At 40.6% G+C, this 12,509-nt stretch overlaps 2 protein-coding genes across 2 annotated transcripts in view; both read right to left on the minus strand.

The window, feature by feature from the left end:
- Positions 1–218: 218 nt before the first annotated feature.
- avpr2b.1 (arginine vasopressin receptor 2b, tandem duplicate, 1) lies at positions 219–2,191 on the minus strand (the record flags this gene model as incomplete). The annotated part of the gene is made up of 2 exons (XM_084316164.1): positions 219–418; positions 1,327–2,191. 2 exons carry the CDS (start codon positions 2,189–2,191, stop codon positions 219–221), a joined length of 1,065 nt encoding a protein of 354 aa, XP_084172290.1.
- Positions 2,192–5,175: 2,984 nt separating this feature from the next.
- trnt1 (tRNA nucleotidyl transferase, CCA-adding, 1) overlaps positions 5,176–12,509 on the minus strand; it is a gene marked incomplete at both ends in the record, with an annotated part of 75,260 nt that continues 67,926 nt past the window's right edge. Inside the window, 4 exon segments of the mRNA XM_084315765.1 lie at positions 5,176–5,379; positions 5,381–5,425; positions 8,007–8,190; positions 8,530–8,599. Of these exon segments, the coding sequence (XP_084171891.1) occupies positions 5,176–5,379; positions 5,381–5,425; positions 8,007–8,190; positions 8,530–8,599 (503 nt within the window).

Below are 12,509 nucleotides of genomic sequence, written 5' to 3' on the forward strand. Positions count from 1 at the left end.
AGTGGATCATGAATAACATTAAAATAAAAATATAATAATAAAAAAGGGTATAATAGCTTGAAATGAAAGCATCGGCTGCCCTTGTAACAATCATACTGCATCTTTTACAAAAACCACTATATTATTTTCCCATTAGAACCGGGCTGTGCCGTGAAATCCGCGCTTCCAAGTTCATTTTCACGATTGCGGCGCTCACCTACATGTACATACACCTGGTCTCATCTAGAGTCCGACAGGCTCTTGAAACTGATATACAAGGTCGTGGCGTCCTCTGGGATGGCCTCCTTCGTGTCCGACTGGCTGACGCACATCAGTGCTACCAGCCTCTTAGGAAGCCCCCCACTGAACAGCATGTAGATGCAGGGGTTGGCACAGCTGTTCAGGCTGGCCAGCAGCATCATGATGGTGAAGGTTGCAGCTGAAACAGAAGTGACAACAGAATGACAAGATGAGATGATGCTCAACCCCTTTTTCTGCAGGTCTCTGTACAATTATTGGGGATTGCCTAACATTTATGACATCAAAGTAGGAAGACAACATTCTTATGTTTATTTATTTAATGTATTTATTAACACAGAGTTAAAGAAAAGTAAAAAATAAATAAAAAATACATAACCAAAGTTTAGAAGCCTTAATAATACATAAACACCCACCCACCTGCCTACAAACCTGCCTACCCAACCAAATGCATATATATATGTATGACCTATTTATATTATCTACTACTTTTTGGATATGAGCATTTTTTTTGTAGTTTGCTTTAAAAATAAGCAGAGATGGAGATTTCCTCAGCATAGGATCAGCTGCATTCCAAAGATTGGACCCTCTATACCTCACTGAGAACTGCCTTTAAGTACTATAATAAGGTAAATTATGCAGGTCCCTCGACTGACGTGTGACCGAATCAAAAGAAAAAAAACTATTAAAACCATTTGGCAGATTGTGATAATTATAAATGCATTTGTACACAAATATACATATCTGTAAAGAATTTACTTCAGACAGACAGAATGTTTAGTTTCTTGAAAAGAGGAGCAGATGGTTCAAATCGATCTGAGAGGGTTGCCAATTGCCAGTATAATAAATATTTTTGAAGTACAATAATTTTTTGAAGATGAGATGATAATATGCTAGCCCATATTATGTTACAATAAGATATGTAAGGAAAAATCACATTAATACAGGATTAAAAAACTACTTTTATGAATGAACACAATGTTCATGTGTTAATACAGATCAACTGTATATTGTTCTAAACTCTACAGGCATGGTGACTTACTAGCAGGGTGGTATACATAAACCGATAAACGCATTATGGTAACTTACTCTCAGTGGGCGCCTCTGAGTCCCAGACAGACCACAGCTGCACGGTAAAGAAAGGTGTCCAGCAGATGATGTAGGCGAGGACAATGACCACAGTCATCTTCACGGTCTTGACTCTTGCCTTGGACACTCTGGCTATGCTGCTCGTCCTCGAGGACAGCGGTTTGGTGGCCGTCTCCCTAACTTGATGCATTTTCATGTGGAGGTTAATGTGCATGGCACGGCAAATGCACACTTGGCACACGATCACGGTCAGAATGGGCAAGACGAATATCACCAGAGTCGTCCATGTCACGTAAGCTTTCAATCCCCACGGTTTGATGAAGTGAGCCCAGCAGTCGTGGACACCCGGCGCGATCTCAACCCGTGAGAAGATGAAGATTTGGGGGAGACTGCCGACAAGGGAAACGCACCACGCGACGCACACGGGGACGTTCCAGCGCGCTCTGCGCCTTTGGAACGTGACCATGGGGTTGCAGATGGCTTGGTACCGGTCTATGGTCATCACGACTATCATGTAAGTCGACGCGAACATACCGACCACCTGCAGGTACTTCACCGCGCGGCACATACAGTCAGGACCGACGAATCTGTCCGTTATGTCCCACATGAGTTGAGGACAAACTTGGAAAAATGTGACCACCAGATCTGCCAGGCACAGATGAAGAACGAAGACGCGCATCCTTGACAGCTGTTTCCTGCGTTTCCACAGCACGAGCAGCACTCCGACGTTGAGGATTGCGGCGCTGATGAATATTAAACCCAAGAGGGCTATTTCAACTTGAGCCAAACGTTCATCTCGTGGCTGGTCGTCGGGTATCACAGTATCCAAACTAATATTACTGATATTTAGACTAAACAAAGTCATGGCTTTACGAAGAAGAAAAAATGGTTGAGCAGTTGAAATAGAGACCAGCTAAATGAATTGAGCATGCAAGAGGAGTCCACTTGCAATTTTTTTAATAGGCTACTTAATAGTTACGTTTTAAATACATTCAACAATTACTGAAAATAAACGTTTTATTCTTCTACACAGTCTTTGAAAGAGTTGCTGGTAATTTTCCATTACGCACAAGTATTTAAGTGGCCACAGCCCCGGACACACGCTAAAGCGCAAGTAGAGGGGTCGATGGGAGAGCGCGCTTTATATCTCTGGAGGTCCGCATGAGGGAGTGGCGAGCTTCTCTCAGCGTGGATGACACAAATGATCGATCGTGTTCCATGGTGTCAGTCTGACACATAGGCTAGTTGTTTACTTGTATATTGTAATGCATGGACCAGAAAAGGACACTGACTTTTGTCTAGGATTTCATTTAAACAGCAACACAAATTATCATTCTTTCAAGTATCCTTAGATAAATCCAAAACAACTCTAACCAAATAATATAGAGAAGTCATTCTTATTGAACTGAAGAACATGCAAACAAAACCTATGTTTTCCATATCACATACTGTTTGTTCTTTACAGTGAAAAAAAATGCTGGTCAAATCACACTTCAATCAATCAATAAAAAAAAAAAAAAACGAACCTTCTTACCGTCTTATAATCATGCACTCTTCCTACTAATGTCTTTACTACTATATGCATGCATTCATCACTGCAGCACCCACGTTTCAGCACTGTTTGATGAACATTGTTACTCAGAGTCAGTACCCTTCCGACTTGTAAGTTGCTTTGGATAAAAGCATCAGCTAAATGACTAAATGTACTGTTCAAAATGTCCAGAGGAATTTTAATGATGTGACATTGAACATTTCAGTCCAATATTCACCATATCTTGGCTTCTTGGCAGTCTTTCCTTTAAAACAGACCTGGGCATTGTACGGCCCGCGGGATGATTCTGACCGGCCCGCGAAAGATTACATGATAATAAAAAAAAAATAAAAAAAATAAAATATATATATATTTTTTTTAATATTTTTTTTTTTTTTTTACTTTTTTTTTATGTCAACGTTCACATGCACAATATACGCTTAGGAGACATGCTCAGAAGATGTTGGTTCTCTTTGGATCCACCTACATATGTGAACAGACATTCTCAGTCATGAACTTTACCAAGTCCAGGTACAGATCCTCTCTCACTGATGAACATCTGGCAGCTGTGCTTCGCATCTCCACCTCAGACATGCAACCTGACTTTGATGGACTTGTTAAAGCTCAATAGAGACTGGATTTCTCACACTGAATGAAAAAAAAAAAGAACTGAAGAACACTAAAATGTGGAAATATAACAAGTGAAATGGGACACTTGATATTTTTTTTTCTTTTTTTTGCACAGTTCTGAAAACATTAAATGTTTAATATAGGCATGTAAAGTAAAAAAGGCTACAAAACACTTTCACAGTTGTGGGACACATGTTCACAGTTCAGTGACATGTCTTGTTTATTTTTGCTATAAGATGATGTGATGTCTTTAGAAAGCTAAGAAAATCCTTGTTTCAATAGTATATGAAACTCAAAATGCCCTTTGTTATTAATGTTTCACATTTTGTTCATCATTTTGGAAATAAATTCTATTTGAATAAATGATATTTTTGAAAGCTAACCTCACCTTTTAATTGCCAAATAATAACATACACTCTTACCAGGGGTCAAAACAATGCCATTTACTGCTTTTTATATAGAAATAAAATGTATATTATGCATAATTGAGTTTGGAATTTTGGCCCGGCCCCCCAACATATTTTCAGTTGCTCATTCGGCCCCCTGGGAAAAATAATTGCCCACCCCTGCTTTAAAAGGTACACTGAAAATAAAATATTCCGGTTTACAGTCAGATGTTTTATGTATCGTCCAACAGGCTCCCAAAAACTAACTTGATCTGTAACCTCGACTCAGCAATGCATTATAGGCTTATATACTCATTGGACAAAAAAATATTGTAATATGATATATAATGTAAATTTTTCCACATTACAATTTTTCTTTTGGGCTTCTCTACGCGCAAAGTGCAGAAAACCCTTCCTTTGATTTCTGACATATGCATGTTATATCAGAAACTCTATTACAGTCTGGCATCGACCCGAATAGTGGATACTGGTATTAGGGCTGGTTATCAGCACAGACTAGCTGATTTGACTCACATGGTCCAGATTCTGCTGTTGTTGTCAAAAGATGTGATTTGGACAACTTAGTTTCTGTAGTAGTTCAGCGGAAACTCGGAGCAAGGCGTCTAGACTAGAGATGTCTGCTGGATGGAGCCACGCAGAAAAGTATGTTTAAATTATTAGCTATGAAAATAGCTAAAATCTTCACATTCCCTGAAAAAGAGGCATAAATAAAAAATATATATCTTTTAACTAAATCGATTAGATTCAAACGAAACATTCCAATATCGATTTTGTTTCTTCTATATTTTTTTCTCAGCCCTAACAGATATAATTGCATCCCTACTTCCACTTCTTGGATAAGTGCCAGCTTCACTAATAACACCAGACTGTTCCTTGACAATGACATTTTGGGAGCAAAAAAACAAAACAAACAAAGCTGTATAATTTCACAGATGTTGCAATCAGGGCGTCTCCAATCCATTATGCACACTTGGCTCCCATGGTAACAAGATGTGAGGCCGCGAGCATATTGCATAATCTGTCTTTAAAATGTACATGGGGACGTAATAAAATAGGTTTGTGGCTAATTTAGGGTAAAATGGTTCATCAGTGCAGTACACAAGCCAAGGTCTGTAGTGTCTTCAATCATTATCAATCTGACCAATCAACAGCTGCTGGGGAGGGGGGGGGGCTAAAGTTTTGAGATAACTTCAGGATGTCGTCCTTGTGATGCAGAGCAATCGTTTCAGTGCGAGTCTGTTAGCAGTCCGTTATGTTTACAATACAAACACACACGACTATTCACGAATCAACATGACTGAGGAGTTCGTCTTTGTCCATCTGGTAGCGACCCTTATTCCAAACGTCACGGAGTTCCTGCTGGGTGGAGTAGATCTCCTTGCCTGTGATGCCCATCTTCATCAGGTCGTGGCCGTTGACGGGGAAGCGAGGGATGCTCCACCCGCTGAGCTGCGCCAGTAACTTGTCCTCCCCCTGGTACTTGAGGAAGCTCGCACACTTTGCTTTGGGTGTCCAACTGGGTGTCCCGACTCTGCAGGGGAAGAACCTAATGGTCAAAATCAAATCTCTAGTACCACTACAAACCATTGCCAAATAGACCACAGCCTGAATAAAACAAATATGTGAATCCATTGTATGAATTAGATTAGCATTTACAATTATTTATGTTGATATTGCCAATGAATAATACCAATAGCATGACCAGCATCATATGCATTTTACGAATACTGCTAGTACTTCATTGGCAGGGGAGGAAACTAACTTTTTGGCTTACCAGCCAACTGGCGAGTATATGATTTTTTTTTACCAGCCAAACAGATTTTTTACCAGCCATAAATAAATCGCTAATTATGATAATTACTTCTTTGTATGTCTTCGTCTAAATTGATTTTCAATCATAGTAATAATCACACGTGTCTCTACTCTTTAAAATATTTATTACCATAAAACATTAATAAGTGTCTCTACTCTTCACAATATTAGCATAAAACATATATTAATCACACCGTCTCTACTCTTCAAAATATTAGGATATCACATATTAACATGAAAGAGGGAACTATTCTGGACTGGGTTGGGCTGAACTGGGCAGTGAAAGATGCTGGGCTGGACTGTTGGGCAGGGAAAGTTGGGCTGGTCTAGGTTAGGCTGGACTGGGCTTGGCAGTGAAAGAACCAAGCATTTCACTGTAATGTAATAGCTAAATAAAAAAAACTTGAACTTGACTGGTTACATTTGCACTCTGGTTGGATGCCAAACGTATTCTGGTTGTACTGCACTTGTGCTGTATGATGACAATACATTGGAATCGAATCTCATGTCAACGCTAGGGGTTCAGCAGGTGTATTCTGAATGACAAACATGACAACATCACCGTTGTGAAGGGCATATGGGCGAGTGGTGATATGGGGGGAAACCCGGTAATAATTCGGTAATAATAAAATGTCACTCGGCTGCATTTAAGCAAAGCCGCACAGTATAGTCCACTATGTTGAACGTGCGTTATGGTAGCTTGTTACATGCTAGGTAGCTAGCCGGCTAATGCTAGTTGACTTGAGTGAGCCTCACGCCCACTTGTCATTCTCATCCGACTCGAAGGAGACGCGTTGCGTGCTGTTGTTCGCCCCCATGTCAGACAGACCGCACTTATATCCGAAAGCGACGACTCTACATGCAATTATTTTCATCCACTGTTTTTCTCTACGTTGTCAAGCCGGTGACAGGAGTCTGTAGGTCTGTGCGCAGTGATCGGTGCACTTCCCCTAGATGGGCGGCATCTTCTAGAAAACGAGTGTTTATTGGAGGAGCTTAGAGCGCAACGATGATGTTCATTGGTTATGGATTATTATGAGGTGCAAATGGGATGAATCATAAGGGGGGAGTCAGAGTTCGGCTTGTGCCAGTGAGCAAATCAGCAGATTGCAGAATGATTTTTTTGGTTTTGTTTACTACTCGCCAGTGTGGCGAGTGCTCTTCATGAATCACTCGCCAAACATAAATAATACTCGCATTTGGCGAGTAAAATGGCCTAATTTCCTCCCATTCATTGGTATGAATCTCTTCTGCCATTTCTGGAAAAATACGAATGGACAAGAACCCATGGACTAATAATACACAACATATGGTATGAGTTCATAACAGGGTTGGGATCAGATCACTTTCATTTCACACAGGAATTTGATTTGCTTTCAAATCCAAATACTGAAAAACCTTTGGTATGAAAAGATCCAACCTATTTTTTTTGTATCCACTTTTTCTCCCAATTTTCTATTTTTCTCCCATCCCAATTTCGTATTGCCAATTCTCCCCTCCCCTGTCTTGAACGTTGCTAGACTATGCCCCCCACTGGTCGGTTGTAGTGAGGATAGAAGCCTTGCATCACGTGTCCCCTCCGGTACACGAGGTCGAGGAGGCAGCCTGTCGCATCTTTTCACCAGACAGCGCGGACTCTGTGGCGAGGAGTAATGCGTGGGAGGCTCACGCTGCCCCCGATACTTCCTGTCTCTGCTGTGCAGGCGTCACCCAACCGACCTGTAGCAGTCGCTGTCCACAACGTCCAATCCCCACCCATCGACTTCCACCCTGCTGACTCTGCCAAATGAGCCAGTACGACGGCCGGTCCAAGTCGAAGGCAATGCTGAGACTGGGATTCGATACCGGAGTCTCTTGCATTGGCGACAAGTGCAATCTCTGCTACGCCACCCAGCCGCCAAGATCCAACCTCTTGACAGCAGGTGAGAATGAATGTTCCAGCAGCATTAAACAGGCCCCCGGGTTAACTGGCTTCAAAAAGCATGTACGATCATGGCTATCGGCATAGGAAAGAGAGGGTAGCATATTTATTCATTATTCTTTTATCTTCAACTGTATATGCATATTGTATCTTAATGTTTTATGATGCTGTTTTATGTTGATGTTTTTATGATGTTGTTTTATGTTGATGTATGTCCTGTTTTTTTAATACCAGGGACCATGATGGAAATAAGTGCTTGAATTTTATCATGTTTTTATCCCTTGGATGATGTCTCTAATCCACAATAAAATCAATCAAACCAGTAACCGGCAATTTTTTAAATTGGAGATGATCCCAACCCTGGTTCCATACTCACATGATCGATGATGAAGTCAGAGAAGGGCTTAATGCTGTCAGGCTCATCCGGGCTCTTGCGGAGGTCTCGTCTGTATTTGACTAGGAACAGAGCCAAGGTCTTCTCCTCGTTGGACACCTTCAGCCGCAGGACCATCCTCTCCACCTCCTCAGGACAGCGGAAGAGAGTAGACAGAACTGTCACAGGCCTGTCTACCCAACCCCCCCCCACCCAACCTCCTCCAATGTACAGTTTCTACGTCAAATGTATATACTCCCTTTTCCTGACTCCTTCTGTATCACAAACAGTACTGTATTTGCAAATCTGGTATGTCATAAATGTATAGATGTAGCAGTACTGACTATCTGTATGTCATGTATGTCATATATGTCCTGATGAATTGAAAATGGGGGACCCTGATGTAAACAAGACGAAAGTCTTTCTCTGGTCTGCATCCCCTTAACAATTGTGTGTATTGAGCTGTACTGTATTGTACCCATTCTGCAATCTGTTAATAAAGTTTTCAATTCAATTCAATCAATCAATCCTGGGAGAGTGGTCCTTGGAGCGCTGCCACACTCGCTTCATCTCCTCAATGTCGCCATCTGGTGGTAGACCTTGGAGGAGCAAGAACATACTGCATGGGTTGACATTTTGTGTGTGTATATAATATATATATATATATATATATATATATATATATATATATATATATATATATATATATATATATATATATATATATATAAAATTAATATTTAGATAAGTGACTAATATAGAAAGAAAACAACTATGTACACAACCATATAAAAGCAGTGTAACGGACCACTTGAGATTAAACATGTCTAGACAATATCCTTTGCTGTTTACTAAATAATATTCAGTATGTATGTATGCCTTGAAATGACGTGTGGGATTTTACCGAAGTTCGATACCCGTAGGCCTATATAAATCTGTCCCTATTGGCGCACCGTAAATCAGTACAGCTGGAAGCACCTGTTAAGTGATGTAGTCGGCAGCAGGAAAGTTTGGTGCGTCTTTTTGTATCGCCTTTGTATTACTGTGCGACTTTTTATCCTTTTGTATCCCCATGTATTGATTGTGTTTTAAACGGAAGAAAGGAACTTTTCGGTTTACATTCCTTGGAGAGCGCAGCAAGGTATGCTTTGTTGTTTATTTGATTATGGTTGTAACTTTGTATAATGTAATTTGTGAATGAATGATTTTATGTCTTGTGTAGGAATGTAATCTTTGTAGTTTTGATACCAATGTTATTTAGTTTAGTGTTTGTACTGTGCTGTGTAAACCGTTGTGAAATGTTTGTTTGTCTGTTTATGTACGTTTCCAATGCAGTTTTCACAGTGCTAAGATGACGTCACGGATGGACAATTAAATAAAGATCGTCTTATGCATCAGTCGAGACTCTGTCGTTTGGATCCAAGGGCTGTAACAAGCAGTATGATGAATAAAGCCTGTTAGTGAATATCAGGAGGTAGATCCAGATGAGTTTCAGTTGAAAGGGCTGTGTGTCGAGACGGTTCATGCCTCCACCCTCATTCATTAACACATTGGGTGCCAACGACGAGAAATCTCGTTGTTGGCCGCCATGCGTTGTGTGCCAATGACGAGAAATCTCGTTATTTAATCGTTATTTCTTTTATTAGCGATATCCATTCATTTTTCATCCATCCAGCCTCACGTTATCATTGGGAATGGCTCTGAGCTGGAAAAGGGCAAATACCACCCCCTATCGTCTCCCGGGTGGTATTGCACCCATTGGAATGGAGTCGATGGGAATGCATCAGAAAAAAAACCTCCAGGCTCCACATTTTACTTCTGAGGCATGTAACCTGAGACTATTGCATCCACTGAGGGCACTGGAAGAAGCGTCGATTATGTGTTTCGAGGTATAACGTTGGATCAATAAACGCGATCGATATTTGGAATGGCGATCAGGAATTGGATTAATTTTTTTGCAGAACATCTGATCTGAGGTAAGGACTTTATTTTTCCAGTATTGGGTTAATCAGAGTTTTTTTTCACAGCGTTCACAACGTGTCTCCTGTGTGTGTACAGTGTGTGCGTAACGTTAGCGCCAGGCACGGCATAGATAATCGATTTTTCAGCCCGCTTCTCTAGTGTGCATAAGTACACATATACTATCGATAATCTAGCGTTTATTTGAAAACTATTCATAAATCAGCCGGAAAATGACAAGGTGTTGACAATCGTGGTTCACAGTCCAGCGCAGGGTTTCCGTTAGAATTTTTTTTTGCAGGTCTGAGTGTCCGGTAGATTTCAACTAACCGGACAAATGGGATAAATTCCGGTCAGAGTTTATTGAGCTTAAAAACAATTGATAGGCATATATAAAGAATGACATCATCAAGGCATTTATAATATTTTAACTTAAAACTAGGCTACTTTTGCGTATATACAGTCATTAATATATTCCAAATAAAATAAGTCCCTCGAGACTTCGTGCTGCTGCCGACTTGAGGTGTCGGTGGGCAGTCTGCCCGACATTAATAAACAGCAGTCTGTTATAATCACATTTTTATGAGCTAACGAATTCCGTTATATTGGACATTTGTATTAATTATATCAAGCGAAGAACTGAGAAATTTGGCAGAGAGAGACTGCAACATTGTCGTGGGTTTGCGTGATGTATATCTCCACCTCCCAACGACTTGGTGCTGGTCATAATGTCCTGTGAAAATAATTCCCTCTAAGCACAATTTGATTATTTGAATTGTATTAAAATAGGCTAAAATTAAATAGCCTATGCGATGAACGAAACAATCATTACATTTGTTTCATCGTTGCTTCACCAAGCAGCCGGTCTAATAATGACATCGCTGTTGTCAGCGCGAGCTGGCTGCTGCTAGATTTACGTGAAGCATGGAGCTGCAGACCCACAGAGCAGCGGTGTTTTTAGGTCCGGTCTGGGGACCGCTCAGCAGCGCCCCCCACCCAACAGCTGAATTGCCAATGGCTGAATTGGAGTACTGCACCTTGCCGGCAAAGCTGGCGGGTTCTGTGGGTCTGCAGATGGATGCTTCTCGCAAATCTAGCAGCAGCCAGCTCGCGCTGACAACAGCGATGTCATTATTAGACCGGCTGCTTGGTGAAGCAACAATGAAACAAATGTAATGATTGTTTCGTTCATCGCATAGGCTATTTAATTTTAGCCTATTTTAATACAATTCAAATAATCTAATTGTGCTTAGAGGGAATTATTTTCACCGGACATTATGACCAGAGAGATTAAATATGTCGGACTTCAACAGATTTTGCCGGTCAAATACCGGTAATTACCGGCTAACGGAAACGCTGGCCAGCGTGTCTCAAATTCTGGGGGATTGAAAAAAGAACACCTTCCCCTAGAGGTAGACACATTATTAATAGGTTGCTACGTAGAGAAGCATTCTGGATCACCGAACTCAACACAGCTGAACCATCGGGACTTAATGAGGAACTACGCCGGACTTGTTTTTTTTAATGAAGCCAACGAAAAATTATTGTTTTAATACAAGCTATTTATCATTGTCACAGATAATATAATATTTCAATACAGTTTATTGGATGTAGTTACTGATGTAATGTCAAGAATATTCATTTATTTGTTTTCTTCAAGAGCTTGACAACCACCTCTTCAACTAGAGTTATGCATCGAGCCTTATGATCAATAATGTTGCCAATGGTTGACAAATGGTGAACATGATCTGGCAGTATGTTTGACCCCAAGGCAGTGAAGCAGTCTTTTGTGTTGATGCGCCAGCTTCCTGGAATGATCAAATCACATTAAAAACCAATACCCCATTATATGTTGGATAATATTCCTGTATTTTTGGATTCACAACTCACCTATCGAAACCACATTCATAAGTTAACGAAGAAGCTCAACCAGAAACTGCATGTTCATAAGAAGATCAGACAATATCATCAGTACTGTCTCAGACGCAGACACATATCTACATGCAATCATTATTTCAGCAATATCCTATTGTCTCGCAATCTGGTCCCTCACCACAAAGGAGACCAGTGAACCAATAGTAAGACTAGACAATAAAGCGTAGAAGATCCATGGCAACGTCCCCCCCTTGGACTCACCACTGCACTCCACGTTTACATTTGATACAATACAACTAGTCTAGCCATTACATTTTACTTTCATATCTAAAATAATAACTGCGCTCCAGCACTCACTGCTCTACTGCCAAGACATAACACAAGACAGGAATGCATCACTAAATTAATTTCACAACAATAACTACCTGGAATGATATGTTATCCCATATTACATTGGAGTAATAACCTCCATTAGACACATAAAAAAGGCATATCAACACTATGTGATGGAAGGACACACTTGCAACCATTGATCCATCGTGCACGTACCTTACTCAGTCCACTTAAGTCATCTCCTCTATAGTGTCATCTCCTCTGTAGTGTGCGTCTAGCGGTCTATGTTCTGTTATTTCTTTAGGTTGTTATTGTTTTGGATCGCAATCAGTTTTAACTGAG

The sequence above is a fragment of the Notolepis coatsorum genome (genome assembly GCF_963971535.1).
Source record: "Notolepis coatsorum genome assembly, chromosome: 6".
NCBI classification, from domain to species: Eukaryota; Metazoa; Chordata; class Actinopteri; order Aulopiformes; family Paralepididae; genus Notolepis; species Notolepis coatsorum.